The following is an 18813-nucleotide window of genomic DNA, read 5'->3' as shown; positions in this document are numbered from 1 at the left end:
GTGGTCACCCCAGCTCCTGGTTGATTGTCTGCTGAGATGGGGCGAGCAAGGTGTGTCCATCAGGCATCTGTTGGGCATCATGGATAATGATGCCATGATACCATGGATAATGGATGTCTGCTCCAGCCGTGAGAATGGGCTCTGCAGCTCTCGGTACAGCAGATCTCTACTGTTTCAGAAGAAGAGCAATGGAAGGGGAAAAAAATACGGTCAGTTAGTTGTGTATCTGGGGGAAAAAATCTTCCTTTTGAGGTGTGATAACTATGATTAAATCTTGCACTACAAGTGCTCAGTGCTTGCAGAGGTCTGTACTGATAGTCTTTCCCATGACTTCTAAGGCTGAACAGTATTTATTAAATTCAGATTGCGGTGCTAAAAAGAATCACCATAAACAGGCTTTTGGTCTAGCTTCATGAACATTCTGGAACGAAACGTTAATTTAATTAATTCTAGAGTTAAACATCTACAGCTAAAAGTTTTGTTTTTTGAAAAGGAAAATTCATCTTCCCATTGTCTTTCAGCACTGGCGAATCTGCCATCTAGTGAACTGTTCTCTTGTCAAATTTTCTTCCCACTAGGCAGTTATGCTTGAATTTTGCTTACACTCAGTGTACAGCTTCTGGGTCATACAGCATCTCAGTCGGCAAGTCTGGAAGTTCCTTGGCTGTCATTTCCTGTAGTCTCCGTGTTATGCTCAGTGATCCAGCCTTCTCTCACAATGCATGAAGAGGCTGAGCTCTTCAGACAGCCAGTCTCAAAACTGCTTTCTCCTCTTCTGCATTTTTACATAGCTCTTCTCTGAACTCCTCTGTTTCCTAGATCGGTAAAGTTAGGACCTAAGATCAGAGCCCTGTCAGGTGGTTCTTACTAGACCAATGCTGTGGACAGAGGGAAGTAGAAATCTTTACCTGATGTTGCTTTTCTTCAATTAGAGAGAATCACGTTAATTCTGTGATAATTCCATGTAATAGCTGTTCATCTTGTGAAATTAGCCATCAGGAGCTTCTATACAGGTGACCAGCAGAAGCAGACCTTCGCTTCCCTTCCTTGCTGTGGTCTGGCTTCATAGAGGTTGGTGGCAGACACTGACCCCCGATGAAAGCTTGGTCACTTGTGCAGTATGGAAAGCTGTGCCATGCCATATTCTGTAAGTTTGCTTGCAGGACCAGACCGTGTTCTGAATACATGGTGACTATCCCACAAGTGTGTCCACCTTACTGTGGGGGGAGGGGTGTACATCAACATGCTTCCAGGGACCACGTCAGTTAAGACCCGTGTCTCTGTTTCTGGAGAGATGTTACACACACTTTTCTTCCTTTCTCATATGAACATACCTTACTTTCTGATGCTCATTTTTCAGTAGAGACTTCTTGATAAAATACATTAAAAAGATAAGATATGTAAACGCTTGGGTTGGCATCTGTGGCTAGGGGATGTGAATGCTTCTTTTTCTAGGAAAACGGTTTCCTTTAGATAAATTAAAATCCTATTGTTCTGCTGAGGGGCTGACCTTGCACATGGGCAAGAGGTTAAGAGGCAGAAAGGCTTATCCATTCGGCGTGTAGGATTCAAACCCAGGCATGCTGCCAACAAGCTCAAACTGTGAGGCGAACACAATTTAAAATGAAGTTCGTAGTGTTGTTTTTTGTGTTATTGTGGGTTTTTTTAAGTGAGCAGGAAGTTTTCTTTCTCTAATCAAAACTAGATAACTTAAATATTTTTCTTTGGTAATATCCTGACATTGTCCATGGATAGGGGACCTCCAGAGGAAAAGATAAGTGCTAACGGCCGCCTATTTCAGCCTGTTCCCAAAAGAGAGATCATCTGTCCAGCAGACATCAGAGGGAGTCTGCCTGGCAGAGGAGCGTGTGCACAGAAACCAGATTGCAGGATTGGGACCTAAATAAGATGGTAATCTTTGATTCTCGGTCATTGTCATCGCTTGTTCTGTTTGTTTCAGTGTTTGAGTTTTGACAGTGTGCCATCGCTGGAAGTTTTTCTTCCTGTGGAATCTTATCGGCTTATTTGAAAAACAACAAGGAAAAGCAGTGTGGGTTGTTGGGTTTTTTTCACTTTTTTGGAGTTTTGATATTGGTTCTTAAGTAAGTCATCCCCAAACTGTGTTCACAGCAATATAAAGAGGGGCTGGGAATCCAAGAAGTGGGGTTTTGACTGTGGGAGCAGTTACCGTAAGGTTACTCGTGTTTCAGGGGAGGTGGCGTGGTTCATAAAGCAGATGGCACAGGAGGGATTGCTCAGGGAAAGTTTAGACTTAGTTAAATCTCAGAAATCAGATTAAGTGGACAGATGGGATTCTGCATTTCAGTGCTAACATGGAAGGCGTTTTTTTGTCTTTTATTTCACTTTCCCAAATGATAACCTTGGAGATGCTGGTTTTCTTTATATAGCTGACAATAAATTTAGTACTAGGAAAACAGAGTTACACTTAAGCAGCTGTTTTCTTTATAACTGGTAGTTTTGGTTTGCTCTCATTTGAAAAACAAATAGAATGTGATTGCTGAGGGAAGACAAAGAAATTCAAGAAGTTTAGGCTAGAGTTACTTGCTTGGCCATATACAAACAGCAGCCTTGATCTTCATGGGATTTAACCCTGTATTTGCTATATTCCCCCTTATCTGTTTTTCCCACTTTGTTTAGAAATTCTCAAAGATAAGAGTTGCGTGGTTTTCCAGGTCGCTCAGTTTATTTAATGGCTGTAGGTGGCCCATTTCTGCCTGCATTGCACACATTCTTTTTGCTCATTCAGACAAGATATGTTCACTAGTGGAAATGAGCAGCGAGCACAACCAGCTCTTGCCTTGGACATGAAATACTGCTGTAAGAATGTAGTGGCAGGATGTGTGTGCTGGTGGTGGCAGATGACTGCTGGCTCTACCTGTGCATATCCAAGTGGTACTGGGAGCCAATAGGACACCACAGGCATGACCGCTCAGGTTCAAAAGAGCCCCATTCACACCACAGTGGTCAGGATCCAGGTGAATCAGAGTTATCAGCTCAGGCATAGCCTGTTGTGAATGTGGCTGGCATGTCTGGGGCATGAGAGTGATCAAAGTTTTGAATTCACCAGTCTGGAATCTGTTACCTCAGCCATCTCTTCTTGGCTGCATAGAAAAGAAGCACCAGCACTGGCCATATGCCACCTATTTCCAAGACCTCCTTCATCACACTTCTGAAATTTACTGCAGAGGTTTGTTTTCATGGTAATCTCTGTAGATCATTCTTATTATCACTGTGAATGTTTTAGAGAGAGTTTTCTTTAGCAGTTTCATTTTAAAGCTTGTGGTCATTCTATTGCTGTGGCAATCACAGTGATAACACAGGTTCAGTGTTCATGACTTCACTGCTGCATTAGATAAGGAAAAGAAGCTGCTGTGTAAGAGAAAACCTTAATTTAAGCAAATTATGTACATTTCATGTGTATGTCAGTGAAGATAATGCATGGAAAGAAAGCAGGGCTGTTCAAGCTGCTAGGATTTTCTCTCAAGGAAAAAGAAAAAAATCTAAATAAAAGAGGAGGAGAAATAGCCCCAGTGATTTAGTAGCAGGACATCAGGACATCTTGGGTTCCAGCCTTCATCACTGTCATTTGGAAACCGCATTTTGGAAACTCCTGTCTTTCCTTAGCAGAGAAAGATGGTTGCAGGCTGCAGCCTGTATATAAGGAACCGCAGAATAAAAGAGAAATGAATGTCCTTCTGGAGATACTCATGGCTGGCTCCCACTCTTTGTCACTTAATCAATTCTAGTCATAGTGCCTATACTAAAATTTTGCCTATAGGGAATCAAATAGGTTTGAAATTTGAGTTATTTCTAATCTTCTTCCTTGATTACTATTTATCAGTATAGCTCCATGGCTCCTATGTATGGTTGTTTAAGGAAAGGCTTACTTCCATGTTACTGAGACTGGTTATGTATGGTGTTCAGCTTGTCTTACTCCATTGCTTTTCTTTTAATACATGACCCATTATTCTTAGCCACATCTGTTCTGGGAAATATGACTGATCTGAAGTTATCTGGCTTTAGGTCTAGGTGTATTGTTCCAATGGGTTCTGAAAATACAAACTTGTATTGCTTTTTGTCTTAATGTTTGTAAATACATGTAGAATTCATAAATACATAGATACACATGAATTCCTCCTTTTATTATTGTGGCTTCCTTTCATATGCATGAAATTCCACAAGTTTTTTGGTCATCAAGCAAGTTTTCAAAGGGGGCATTCTGTACATATTCACCAGTGTATGTACACTGTTTTTTCAGTATATGTTGTTGACTACTAAATGTGAAATTGGGAACAAGTCCAGAGTCTTTAATAGCTAAAATGTATTTCATGCTGATCCCCACCAAACTGGCATCATCCATTGCCAAGTTCTAAGGCGAGGGCTGTGATGATGATGAATTTCTCTAATGGGGTTTTTGTTCTGGGCTGCCTGATATTTATACTTTTGTAATCTAGCATTTAGACAGAAGGTCTTTGCTTATTAAAGGACCCAATATCCCTGTAGCTAAAATGCCCTTCGGGTAGAGGTGCTGATATTTTGAAGGGTTGTATTAGATCATGATGTGCTTTTTTATATGTTATATTGCTGCATTATGTTTCTCAGCTTACTCGGCTGTGTCATTTCACTACTGAAATTCACAACCTAGCTTCTGTTGAGCTCTCCATTGTTCTTGATGTGATGTCTTGCTGTTTATATGAAAATCATTTCTTTACACCCCAATATACAGTATTAGTATAATAGAACTTTATCTCCAATACTGTTCCATGGAAACTGATGTGTTTCTGAATACATATGAAAATGAAGTCCTGCTCTCATTTCTGGGCAGAACATGAAGAAATGAGATGTGCATGGAGTGTGAACATCTTGCTTGTTAGTGGCTGCATTTCCATGACGCAAAAAAGAGGGATTTCACAAGGTATCGTGCAGCACAACCTTGTGAGATGAAGTAAGCTGAGGGAGGAAAGTTCATGAAAGAACAAGATAGTTTCCAAAGGTGAATGCAAGGTCAAGAGTGTTGGGAGAGTGGGAGAGAAGAGAAAGGAGATAAATACTCATTTAGGAGAAAGGAGACAATCCAAGGAGTGGTTTGGTTGAAGCCATTAGAGCATTGCTGGGTCTTTTCAACACAGTATTGCATTTAAGTCATAGCTATTGGAGAGGCAACAGCTGCTACTTTACAGCATAAGACAGAGAAACCATTGAAGGCACAGAAAAATATCATCGATACAGAGGGTCCCTTTCTGAAGGACTATCTTGCAGTAGCCACTTTGCTTTGTGTAGCAAAAGCTATGTGACACAACATATGGTTTAATCATAGGAGTGTCGTAAAGTGGACAAATATTGTGCATCTGGAAGTATTTAAACAAGCAGTTAGTTTCTGGGAAAAGGACACGTTACTCAAGTAAAATGTAGTTCATTGTGTTGGCTTTTGACAGTATGTCAGCAGTATGTATGGTACTCCTGACTGGCTTAACAATCACTTTTCCACCACTTACACTCCCCAGTTGTGCACTGGGATGGGTAATTCACTTGTGATATCTGCTTGCCACTTCTGATACTCGATGCTGTGATGTATTTGCCCCTTCAGAAGGAAGGCAAATGAACAGAGAGGCAGGCGAGGTGTTTCTCTCTTGCCCATTGCTAGCACTCTGCATCCAACCTGTTTGTGCCCTGTTTTGAGGATAAGGGCCTGATCCTGTGGGGTTTCACTGCCCTGGTTAGGCATCAGCAGAGAAGCCCAGTACCAGCTGGAATGTTCAAAATCTCTGTATCTCAGCTACATTCCCCTGGGCTCTGCTCACTCCTCATGACTGCAAATGGTCTCATTGTAGAATTGTAGAATGGCCTGGGTTGAAAAGGACCACAATGATCATCTAGTTTCAGCCCCCCTGTTATGTGCAAAGTCACCAACTACTAGACCAAACTGCCCAGAGCCACATCCATCCTGGCCTTGAATGCCTCCAGAGATGGGGCATCCACAGCCTCCTTGGGCAACCTGTTCCAGTGCTTCATCATTCTTTGTGTGTTCTTTTGCTTCCCAGAGAGAAATATCTCTGGAGAGGGGTGTTAGAGCACAACTCTCTTCCCAGCTGTGTTCTCTCCCTACCCCAGCTGGGCTGTTCACCTCTGGGGTATGGGCAGGCTGGAAGAGAGGCACAGGGAGGCGAGGCCCTGTGCCCTGTATGTTAGGCAGCATGTGTGTTTAGTTAGGATGCTACCATGAGGCTGACGTGTGGTCCATCGGCTGAGTATTGCCTGCCACTGGGGGTATGCTGCTGACTGTGTGTGGGTAATAGGAGCAACATACATGTCTCCAAGGGTAGGGTTAGCAGTAGGGCAGTAATTTAGGGCCACAGCACATGGTCAGCCTCATGACAGAGCCTGCAGTGTCTCTAAAGAGCAGCTGCCTGAATTGGAGAGCTGCAGGCCAGGAAGAGAGGCCATATTGTCACCAAAGTTTTAGATGTTAGCAGCTAGCTCCATGTCTCGGTGCCTGTTGCTGTGATAGCATGTTCTAAGTTTTGCTTCCTGCAGAAGCTGCTCTGATTATGATCACTATGATTGCTTGTCATTACAGAAGTAACACTGAAAGTCCACGTGAGCGATGCCAGCACACATCAACCAGTAACAGAAGCCTTCATTGAGATTTTTACCAACCAGATCTCCATTGCATCTGGAACCTCAGGAGCAGATGGCACTGCCTTCCTCAAGTTTCAGTATAAATTGGGCAATCAGCTGATAGTGACTGCTAGTAAACATGCCTATGTGCCAAATTCTGCACCATGGAAACCTGTAAGATTGCCTGGTAAGAGATCTTTATTTTTGTTCTGAGGTAAGATTTTGCATCTAAAGGAAGTTATAATTTTGTATGATGTATTGTAATGCTTGCATTCCTGGGTGGGAGGAAGAGTATCTGTGAGTTGCAGAAATGCAAGGTTGTTTCCTCAGCTAAGCGGTGGCATCAGGCCTATGCAGAGATCCACTCTCCTACCTGTCCTTGTTACGTCCGTTTTCAAACAACTCTTGATGCTCTTACAGCTCCACAAATCATATAAATCTACTCCAGATCATTTTCTTTATAGGAACTCTGTTTTTAAGTGTTCTGTTTCAACAGCTGTGATGTACCAGTTCTTTTATCTCCCAAGATGCAGTAACAACTGTTGTGCTGTAGGCTGTAGTTCACAAAACAGCTCTCGACTTTCAGCTCTTGGCCATATCCTATAGGACAGTTTAAATCTGCAGTTATATTATCCAGATGTAAAGATTCTTTCTAACATAATTAACATGATTAATTTCATCAGCAGACAAATATAATAATAATAGTTAAATGATATTGTTTGTCTAAATGGCTCAAAATTTTATCCATCTTTAAGGATATTCAGGACTCAGCTGGACAACCCCCATGCATGGTTGAAGCAGGTGACTTCCAGAGATCCATTCCAACCTTATTCTATTTAGAAACTTCCTTAATGTTTGTTTTTTGGTGTTTTTTTTTCTCTTTCAATAAGATGAAGTGCAGCTTCCTGGTGTATTTAACATACTCCTTAACACACAGTCAAACGTGGTTAGGGCATGCCTTTGCCTTTTCTTGCCCCTTGTCTCATATTTTTCCCACTCACACCATAGATCTTTCCAATACATCATATAGTTCCTGGGCCTGAAATCTGCTGGTTATGTTTTTTTTGCCTGTTGGTTTTTCTTAAAAATTGACTTTGAGGGAAGGGATTCAAGTATGGTGTTGTTTTGGTGAGTCATTGAAGATTAAAGAGCTGTTGTTATATACTGTTTCCACAAAACCTTTATTTCTACAGCTGAAATCTGAGCTTTACTCAGAAAATAGATTCCTTTCACCTTTAATCTTCCCACATTGAAATTGGCGGATCATTTGCCATTGATTTAATTGGGAGTAGAATCCATTCTCTACCCTAAACTTAATCTTTCCTTTGATTAAAGAAACAACAAGTTACAACTTGATACCTCTCATGTTGATTTAATGGGTTTGCTCTTTGAATTACCCTTTTAAAGAAATGTGACATAGTAGTTCAGATCCCAAATATTTAGGCTATTATTTTTTATACTGTAAAGCTTCAATGTCTATGGTGCTTAATAAACTCGCTATTTATACTTAAGTGCTCCCCTATTATGCTTGTAAGTAGCATAGCATAGTTTTGAAAATGCAAAATGTTGTTGGTGGTGGCTTCAGTCTGGGTTCAGTGATGGGGAGCAGTCAGCATATTTAAGTCTTGAATCTGCAGCGTACATCCTGGGTACTCACTTACAGAAGGATCTTCATTTCCTGAAAAAAAGCAGTACTTGTAGTCATCGTCCCACAGACCAGATATGCTGTTCTGAGCAGCATTCCACCCACACCAGTGGTTTAAGCTCACGTGCCATCCTGTATGCTGTGGTGAATTAAATATATAGGGATTTATTTCCACCGCCTCAGTGTGGAAATGATAACCACACGTGGGAGTAGTTTTGAAAGCTGTAGTGTGGTAATGTTTAAAGCACTATAATAGGACTTTCTTGAGGGATCACAGTCCTTCCATCATAGGCAAGATACATTAATTATGATCTTACGCTAAAAGACTGTGTAGCCACTGATCTCATGGTAGCTTTAAGAGCCTAATGTCAAGGATTGTCCTCGTAGTTCAGCAAACAAACTTTTCTCATATTAGCCAAAATAATTACTATCTCTTTACCGCTTAAGCAGGAGGGTTATTTATTTATGTAATGATAAATGGCAGGAGGAAAAGATTAAGATCTCTTTCTCCATTAAACTATTTATCAGCAGAGCTTATTAACAGTTCATTAATATAACATCACTTGAGTTGTTGAAGTGTTCATGATGGAAGATGTGCTCCCCTGTCTGTTCTTGGCTAACGTAGATTTTTCTTTATGAATAATTTGAAAGAAAGTAAAATTGAAACTACTAGTTTGTATTTAAGCAGATGTTTGGGGGAGAGGGAAATTACTGAGCTATCCCAACTCAAACTGGTGGTAGTGTCAGCCAACACAAACCATGCAGAAAGGTGGTCCCAGGATCAGAGAATGCTTGCCATGTTTCTGAGGGAGGAGACCTCATCTGGGAAGTGGTAGCTGTGCAGAAGACATGTAAGATGTGGTAGATGTATGGTTGACAATAAGCTTCTGATGTAGCACTGCAAGAAGAGAGAATAATCTGTAAAATAAGGAAAAAAAGAGACTAAGGAGAGCTGGTGTTGTATTCTACACCACTGGTCACTTAAAAAAACCCTGATTAACTGAAAAACAGTTGTAGAAAAGCTAAATGCAGCTATTGGATCTGAAGCAGTAATTCAGGAAAGGCTATTATTATATAGAAGTAAGACTGGATCATCACAGTGGTCCTTCTGGCCTTAAAAATGATGACTTCCTGTCTTTGTCATGCAAAAAAGATTGTACAGAAAAGCCCACTGGAAGTTTAGGAATTATCTATGCATTATAATGGGGTGTAAACGTAAAGCATTGGTGTGGTTTATTGTATTGAGCTCCCCAGGGTGTCTAAGTTATATTAGCTTTCTTCCTACAAATGAAGTTATTAAAGACAAACACATTTTGTACTTGTGACTGTGGTGCTACTTACATTAGGCATCCTTACTTGCGTTGTGTAGATGTTTCACATGCAGAGCATTTGAAAGGAAATTCTCAGCTGTTATTGCAATAACAGCGTGGTCTCTCTTTTGTTTCTAACATCTGTGCTAGAATAATTCAGGTGGAAGGGCCCTACGCCTATCAGGGTCCATCTGCCTGGCAACTTCAGGGCTAACTAAAAAGTATTAATGAGGGCATTGTCTGAATGCCTCTTGAATACTGACAGGCGTGAGGCATCAGCCACCATGCTAAGAAGTCTGCTCCAGTGCTTGAGCACCCTCACAGTGACAAATTCTTTCCCAGTGTCCAGTCTGAGCCTCCTATGGCACAACTTTATGCCAGAGCTGCGGAGAGCGATGAGGTCACCTCAGCCTGGTCAACCCCAGTGCCCTGAGCCCCTCCTCATAGCCCATGGCTTGCAGCCCTGTTACACACTTTGTTGCCCTCCTCTGGACACTTCTAAGGGCTTCAACATCCTTTTTATAATGTATTGCAGAGCCTATACTGCACACAGAATTCAGGATGAGACCACACCAATGCTATATGCAGTGGGAGGATCACCTCTTTTGACCAGCTGGCTGTGCTGTGTTTAGTGCAACCCAAGATGTGATTTGCCTCTTCACTGCCAGGTCACACTGCTCGCTCTTGCTGAGCTGCTCTCCTGCTACTCAGACCCCATTTTTGCCTGTGTCCAACATTGCTCCATCCCGTGCAGCACCTGGCATTTACCTGTGCTGAATTTCATGCCATTGGTAATTGCCTTCATGGTCTCTGGTTTGAAGAAAAGCATCTTCACTGAGGGGAAATTTTAAAACCACATGACAGTCTGGAGAACTTGTGCTGTTCTGTTCATCAGTTCTGGAAATGTTTTCATGAGCTTGTGGTCACTTCAGCATGGAACAAGCACTTCCCAGATGCAAGTATGGGATAGTGCCCAGGTATCAAACGTGACTAGTCTGTATTAATTTCCTCCACTCTTTCTATCTTTGAAAGCCATGCATGAAGCACAGAGAGTTCTAATTCTTACTGTGTTCATGGGCACATGTTCTTATGGGCGTGGGAATCAGATCTTGTTAGTGGCCAAGTCTGTTCTTCTGGGTTTGGAAAGTTTGGAATGAATTTGTTTCCTAATTTTCACTGTGGGCACGTATGCATATATACCCTCCCAACACACCAGCACCCACCCACCCACCTTCTAGGGAATGTCTGCATCCAATGGCATGCAGATTTCTTGCTGCAAATGCCATTTCACTGTCCCTTTTTGTACCACATGATAGAATGATGCTGATTCTGCTATATGTAGAGGTTCTGTACTGTAGGTAGTGACACAATATGGACATGCTGTATTTTAGAGCCAGTTATTCAGACTTATTCACTACACATTGCATTTTCTTATGACTCAAAGTATTCATAAGTTAAGTTTCATTAAAATTTTTCTTACTTAAGAAGTATACAGTTTCACCGCAAAATTAATTCAGTCAGACTCAGTTAGAGTTTCACTCATCTTTATGTAATGACAAGTCTTTTTGTGGAGCTGGGAACTACAACCTGAAACCGTGCTTTCCACTGTACCCTTCTATTCTTTGAGCTGCCATGCATGACTTTATTTAGACTGGTAAATTCACATGGTTTTCCTCACATGTATAATATGGTTTTTAGTTTGGGTTGCCAGTTTTTGCAAAATAAAATGGTGTGTTCTGTTGTTCTCAAGTTTTGTTTGTGGGATATATCTCACTTAAACCACTTCTCTTCCACAGTCTTCTCTTCACTGAGTCTTGGCCTTCTTCCTGAACGCTCAGCTACTCTAATGGTCTATGATGATGTAGTCCAGATAGTCTCAGGATTTCAAGGTATGCTGATCTTTTGAAGTTGTAATTAAAACTTAAATGATGTTTCAAACAAAAAAGTTGCCGACCTGGTACTTTTAGAAGTATAGTGTGGGTAAGACTAGTATTTTATGTGGAATTGTTATGAGTTCCCTGAGGAATGTTCCTCTCTGAATCAATTAATAGCAAAATTCATCCCTAATTGCTGTGAATAGGGAATTCAAGGTACTTGGTAATAAACAGGCTTGAACTTCAGTGTGCCATCTGAGAACTAGAGATTAAATTTCTTTGTTATCTACTAGATGTTAGATCATCTAACTTCATCTAATCATCCTTGTAGTAAACATTTTCTGGTGTTCTTAGTGTCTAAGAATTTGCTCTGATGTTAATTTTCCTTGTCTCCTGCTGTGAGTGCTAGAGGCATAAATTGGAAATACCTCACATGTATATTGCTAATATATTAACTTGCTTTCATTAATTACTTCCTGTGAATCCCTTAGCAGACTGACTGCAATCCCACATACTACAATGAAACCCGCTGTATTAGTACAATAAAATCTGGGTTCCCTTTCCATAAGGCCAAACGCAGAAGTAAAGGAAACTGTAGTATCAGTCAGATGAACACAGCGCAACTTCTGAATTACACAGTAGATGATCAAAATGTTCATCTAGTCTGTCAGAGGTCCACCTCCCTTAGCACAGCTGACCTGATGTGCTGAGGTAAGTCTGTTAACAAAAGAACAGAACTTTTTAAAAAGATACCTTAATGAGACAAAACAAAGGGACATCCTTCCTGTGAGCACTCCTGATTGGGCATAAAATGTCTTATTCACGTGCATTAAGAGTACTATAATGTTAAACTCTAGCAGATAGTTAATAAACAAGGGAATGGTACCTTCAGCAATATTAAGTTATAACTTTATGTCTGAGGTGGAATAATACAGTTATGACTTCCTAATATCTCTTTTTATGGGGGGAAGCCATCCAGACACAACGAGCTTTTCATTAATGAGAGAAATAGTTGTGATTGAAGATGAAAAAGCACCAAACAATTACATAGCTGCTGGAATGCTCAGTGAGGGCTAGAGAGCAATACAGCTGTGGTGCATATATTCTGCTGCTTGAGAGGTGAATTAAATAATGGAATAAATTAGATGGGCAGTGGGCTGTATTAGACCATAAGGGATTCCACTGGGCAAACCATGAAACATTGTTTGCTAACTGTATTCTAACAAGATTAAGTAAATATTCAATTCTCGTGCACATGTACTAATGTTAAACAACACACTTAAAAGAAAAATACTCATTTTTACAATCTCATTTCTTAAAACAAACAAAAAATCAGGGACAAAAAGGAAGCAGGGAAATATAAGGGCTGGAGGGACACTTACCAGCCAAGTGAGACTCTTAAATATTTTCCTTGTAATCTTGCTTCCTTCCATGTTGATCTAAGGTATATTTAAATTAGAATAATGTAACTGATTATGGTGGTATAACAGGGAAAGAAAATAAAAGAAGAAAACGTTACCCAGAGTATTCAAAGAACTGGAATTTGAACTTCTGTTTTTGCACAGTAAAAACTATTCTGTGGTACCAACCCACACTCCTTTCCTTGGGAATTGTCTTATGATGAAACCTAAATGAAAGACAGCTTAGACATTGTACCAGTGTATGAATGAAGCCTCTCTAATCTTGATCCAAAATCCTTGTGACCTAGTTTTTCTCTATAACTTCTCCAGTTTATTTCCCAGTTATTTCAAGCTGCTGCAAGAGTTGATCTGGAGTCACCTTAGTGCAGAAATGAGAGCAAAACAGAACTTATTATACTAGGAACAGACTGGGAACACTGGTGTTTGAAGCACCAATCAAAGGAAAAGAAAGGCATGTCTAGTACAGTAAGTTACTGGTTGTTTTTGAATAATTAATCAAGTAAGCAACTTATTACGCAATTGAGAAGCTTGTTTTGATGCAGCCAAGCTCATTTTCACGATGGCCTTACAATCCTCTGCTGCATCCTGTCTTTAATTGCAGGAGATAGAGCTTGCCAGCCCTGGGTCATTTAAGTTATTTAATACCAGCACAGTGAAGAGTTGAACTTCTGCATTCGGTGCGTGGGAGCTGTATTGGTGCCCTCTACCTGTTTCTGACATGTGAGCGATCAGGGCATTAATGGATTGTATTTCAGATATTACTTCACATAGACTGAAGCTCAGCTGCCAGCATGGTGCCACGTGTCAAACATCCAGCATGGCAAGGGATGCCTTATAGGAACTCCTTGAGTTGTGCACTGGAAAATGGGAAATGACAGCTTTAAAACTGTGGTTGATGTGTTGGCAAGTGAATGTCTTTACACAGACATGATCAGTGCTCAGAGTCCTCTCTCTTACAGCACTCATTGGGTGGACGGTTCTCACATGCCATTTTTATAGTGAAGTCTGTTTGGGTGTGATTTTGATTTTTGCAAGTCAAAACTAGACATATTCTTCAATAATAAAAGCTGTAATATTGACCTGTTCCCCATGGTAAGTGCTGACTTGCTGAAAAATACTCTGTTAAAGAATCTGGTTGGCATAAATGTGTTTTACCACTTCTGATTCCTTCAACAAGAGTGCATTGGTGTATATTCTAGCAGTGTAGAGAGAGATGGCAGCTGTGGGGCTGGTGGCACAGCACTACGCTAGAGGGGAAAGCAGTGTTCCTGGTGTAAAGAAAACCCTGCTTGGGTAGCCTTCAGTGTAGTACCTAGATCTCTAAACACCTACTAATGCATTTAGCATCTGGGAGGCACTGAGAGATGAATATCTTTGTTCCTATTTTTAGAGAAAGGAAGAGCAAGATGCAGAGGATGAGTGGCTTGTCTGACGTCCTGGACTTGGCCTCATAGAAAGGAACCAGATTCCTTGGGGCATTTCAATATGAAAGAGCTTGTTAGTCTAGGATGTGAATTAAGTAGTTATTCTGTGCTAATTCGTTGTATTTATAAGCACAGGCTATCTACACAGGAAGCTATTTTTGAGTAGCTTACACCTTAGAATTTACATCCAAATTCAGTGTTGTACAAGTTTCCTGTTGGGTTTGGGACTTAGCCATGAACATTTTGCATTGTCTGTAGAATTCAAGAAATAGAGGTTTGCTTTGCCCTGGGAGCTCTTTGCAGTCCCTGTGCTACAAAATAACCAATTTTTAATAGAAAACTCCAGAGCCTGCCCATTAATTACTGCATTTATGGATTGAACAACAGTTATTTTGTTTTTAATGCTTAATTACTTGTATCTTCAGAAATACAATCCAGTTTTTGGCAGCTCAAATAGTTTGTCTCAATCAGATATTTAGACAGCAGAAAATCCTAAAATTTTATGCGGAACAGATAATGATAATGTTCTTTGTTGTATTTTTTTTCTCTTTTGTTACTTATTGGTATGGGACTTAGGAACCTGCACAGCAGTGCGGTCAACGATCTCTGTGTTTGAACAATTGCGTCCCTATGTACAGCAAACTGTTATGGAACTGTAGAACAGGAGGGAGATGAGTCTTCCTGGAATTCACCTCAGTCAATTCATTTAGAGTGTTGTCATTTTCCATTTAAACCTAGACATTGGCTAAGAGAGATTTCTTCCCTCCTCACAGATGTGTTTTTCAATGACTATCTTAAACATGAAAGAATACTGCTAGCCTTAAGATCCTTCTGTAAGTAATTCCAGCTTTCAGATTTTTTTAAAAATATTTTACAGCTTATTCTTGCAGAATTACCAGAGAAATGACAGCAAAGTAATGATCACCTCTTTGGAGATACTTACGTGCCAACTAGATGTTTTTTGCTGGCATTACCAAGTTTGGTCTCTTTCTTATAGCTAGAACTCTTGCTGGAAAATAATTCAAGAAAAGATGCCAATCACTTGGCTAATGGCATTGGCAATTGTAAATCTCAGGAGTTGGGTCAAGCTCTTTAATCTTTGTCTCAGCAAAGTTATAGAAAGCTCAAAGCTGCAATCACAGACTAAGAGGGGAAAAGAAACAAAACTGTTTTGAGCCGACATATTTAAACCATGTTGCCAAATGCAAAGAAAGGGGAAAAAACCTGTTAGCCTTTTGATTTTGTGCTTTGGGGGAGTGTTCTTTGAGTGTTCTAAGTGAGCTCTGGAGAATACAATAGCTTCTGGTTTAGAAGCTAATTTGCATGTAGCGCACAGAAATTTACAGATGGCGTCTTGCTGTGTGTTGCTAAACAGTACCGATGGTAAGCATCCACTGGAAAAGTCCATTGATTTTATAACCCAGGATTCAGTTCTGTTGCAGTAAAGACCCTTCAATTAACACCTAGCAACCCTGAGAAAACTGCTAAAGCTCTACCAGATGAAGGAAAAATGGGGAATTACATGCTAAGTAATCTGTTTCTGTTTAGATGTGTTCTTTGCATGGGAAAGTATAGAAACTGCTTTCACCCAGGCTTTGTCAAGAGAAAGATTTTATCCAGTGGTATAAATAAAAAGTTCTGTTCTGTAGTACATAGCCACAGCTGTGTAAAATCCAAGTGCAGAAGTTACATAAGTTAGTTGGGACTGCAAGAAGAATTGTTTCATAGAACTTCACTTCAAAGAGCATGAACTAAATTTATCTTGCTATTTCAAAAGAGACAAAATGTAAACAAAAATGGTGAACTGGATACTGGTCTGAGCTTTCACACACGTCACCTCCAAATTTTGTTTAAGTTTCAGTGACATTCTTTAAAAAGAAGCATGAGATTAAATTTGAGGTGATCCAAGGAAATACCGTAGTTAGAAAAGCTTCTGACATTACCTGCCTCAACTGTTTTACTCAGAGATGCTTCTAGGAAAACAATGGCAATTGCAAAATAAACATTAAATACTGGTTTTCCCCCTAGAGCACTATGGCTTTCAGATGTCTGTCCTCCTCAAGCTATTTTTACTTGTAATATTAAAAAAAAACAAAACCCTCTTGATATGCTTCCATAAATATGAATAATATCCTAAATATTCTGCCCACCTTAGACATAATGGCATTTTTAATGTTTTTAGGTGCACGGACTCAGCCACAAGTTCACTTTCAGAGAAGATCAGTGAAATTACCAGAGAACACCAGCTATAGTGATTTGACAGCGTATCTGACTGCAGCCAGTTCACCCTGGGAAGTGGACAGTTTCCCTTACTTGCAGGGATTGGATGGAAATGGAACAGGTAACCCATCACTTTGGTTTTGCTCTGGTTTTCTATCAGTCCAGGAACCAACAAACTTTTGATCATGTAATTTTTTCCATCTTGTTACAGTGAACATTCTTTAAAATTTGTATGGCATTATTGGTTCATCTGCTCTGTCGCAATGCTGTTCTAATGTGGAGTTTTGATGTAACAGAATTCACGTGGTACTGACATCAGCTGTTTTTTGTGCTGATAATCATAGTTGTAGGAATCAGTGTTTAAATTAATGCAGGGAGCAAGGTCCCTCCTAAATGGAAGAACTGAATAACACAGAGGAAGATTTCCTGACCTTGGAAGGACAGAGTAACAAGTTTGTTGAAGTTGTAGTTTTGAGCTAAGTTTCTGAGTTTGTCATTTTGCATTTGCACATATGAAAATAGATTAATGTGAAAGAGAAAAAGAGAATTTATATTGAGGATGTGATAAAATTTCTTGTTCAATTTCTGTATAAAAAGAGCGAAAAATCCTAAATGTCAAGGATTTTATAATGTTGTTTCAGTGTCTTTTAAAATACTTTTGAATCTGGCTTTGGCCAAAAACTGCCAATTCTTGTACTTTCAGGGAAAGTACAGACTGCATTAAATTCAGAGCCACAATACATTTTTGTGATTGCAACTGCTTGTAATTCTTCTTGCACTTCTCATTTAGTTTTGGCTGTAATAATTGGTGTTGTGTAGGCTAAAGCAGAATAGATGAATTGGGCATAGAAGGCTTGAAATGCTTCGACTGCTGTGAAAGGAAGAACAGTGTGTTCTCTGTGGCCGTACTGGGTTAGAAAGAAATTAATGGACTTCCAGTGCAGCAAAAGCAATTGGGATTAGGAAAACCTTGCTGTGGTGTGGGTTGTTTAAACTATAGGATCAAATGCTTGAGGCTGTTGGACTGAGTTAGACAATCACCTGTCAGGATGGCACAGGCATAGCAGAGCCTGCTTTGAAGTGGGCTAAATAGCCCCTTGAGGTCCCTCCCTGCTGTTTCTCAGGATACATTTACTTGTGATGTTTTGATCTTGGTGACTTTGAATGCTAGGTCATGCGAGTAAAGGGTATGTGACTGAGCTTTCTAGTTTTCCCTCAGGGGGGAGGAAAAAAATACCAACAAGCAAAATAAACTTCCCCTTCCCTGAGTACATATCTGTGTACCTCATTTTCTATTACAATTAGAAATGTGTCTGCTACCTTATTCCAATCCTTCCGTCTGCTTCAGTGAGTACATCTCATCCTATCCCTTCACCTGTCATTTCCTCATTCTCATCTTCAACCTTCTGTTTTCTCTGCCTGGCTGTACTCAGAAGACTTCTAATATCTCTTATCTCTTTCTAAAAGGAGGGGATGTACTTATCACATTCATCTCCCTGTCTACTTCCTCACCTCTTTTCCTTTCATCTCTAAACAGCAAACTGTTGGATAATGTGTGGAGAATTCCTCTCTCCCAGTTCTTTCCTTAGTGCTATGCAAACCAGTTTCCCACACATTTATTTAGTGACATTTTGGCAGGACCAATTGTCGCAGGAACTGCACAACAAGGGCATCACCTTCCTGTTTTAAACATCTGGCCTCCTACAAAACAGCTTAGTGCACCTTCGTGTTTTTAGTTGTCTGTATATACAGACTATGAAGGGATCTTTGGTTTTTAGTATGGATGCCACTGACTTGACCTTTATTAACCTTCAGTTAAAATTATGTGCCAGAAGACCAAAATGAGTGGCAAGTAAATGAGTTCTGATAGACTCTAAAGAGTCTTGTCTTCTGAATGCTGTGGCATCTTCTGTGGAATAATATAAACTATGAATATATTCATATCTGCACTACTGTATAGATAGTCTATTTTTAGTAGAAGTTTCTCTAGCCATAGAAATGTTAAGCTACAAAGTCTTCACCTTGGATTGACTTCCTTTTCTTCATCTCTGAGTGACATGGTGAAGATGTCACCTGAAAAACTTCTGAAGAAATAAAAGATGAGATCATCCATTGGGGATTTAAAATTTTCTGTTCCAAAGAAAGAAGAAAAATGTGAAAAATGGTAGAATTCTTAACCAATTTGCTGAGTGCTGCCCCTCTACCCAGTTGTTCTTCATTGTGTTCTTTCAGTTTCTGCGTAGGTATGTAGACTGAGAGAGATCCTCTCGTTTGTTTATC

At 40.1% G+C, this 18813-nt stretch overlaps 1 protein-coding gene across 2 annotated transcripts in view; it reads left to right on the top strand.

Moving 5' to 3' along the window:
- Positions 1–18813, top strand: part of FAM171A1 (family with sequence similarity 171 member A1) — an 86773-nt gene that overhangs the window by 41179 nt on the left and 26781 nt on the right. Inside the window, exons 2-5 of one of the 2 annotated variants that reach the window (XM_072328676.1) lie at positions 6599–6826; positions 11391–11483; positions 15087–15146; positions 16496–16654. In XM_072328676.1, coding sequence (XP_072184777.1) covers positions 6599–6826; positions 11391–11483; positions 15087–15146; positions 16496–16654 — 540 coding nt within the window. The remainder of the gene's footprint in view (positions 1–6598; positions 6827–11390; positions 11484–15086; positions 15147–16495; positions 16655–18813) is intronic. The other variant, XM_072328677.1, reaches the window with a different exon arrangement.

Source organism: Excalfactoria chinensis, chromosome 2 (assembly GCF_039878825.1).
Source record: "Excalfactoria chinensis isolate bCotChi1 chromosome 2, bCotChi1.hap2, whole genome shotgun sequence".
NCBI classification, from domain to species: Eukaryota; Metazoa; Chordata; class Aves; order Galliformes; family Phasianidae; genus Excalfactoria; species Excalfactoria chinensis.
Note: the sequence above shows the minus strand (reverse complement) of the source record. Positions and strands in the feature narration are given on the sequence as shown.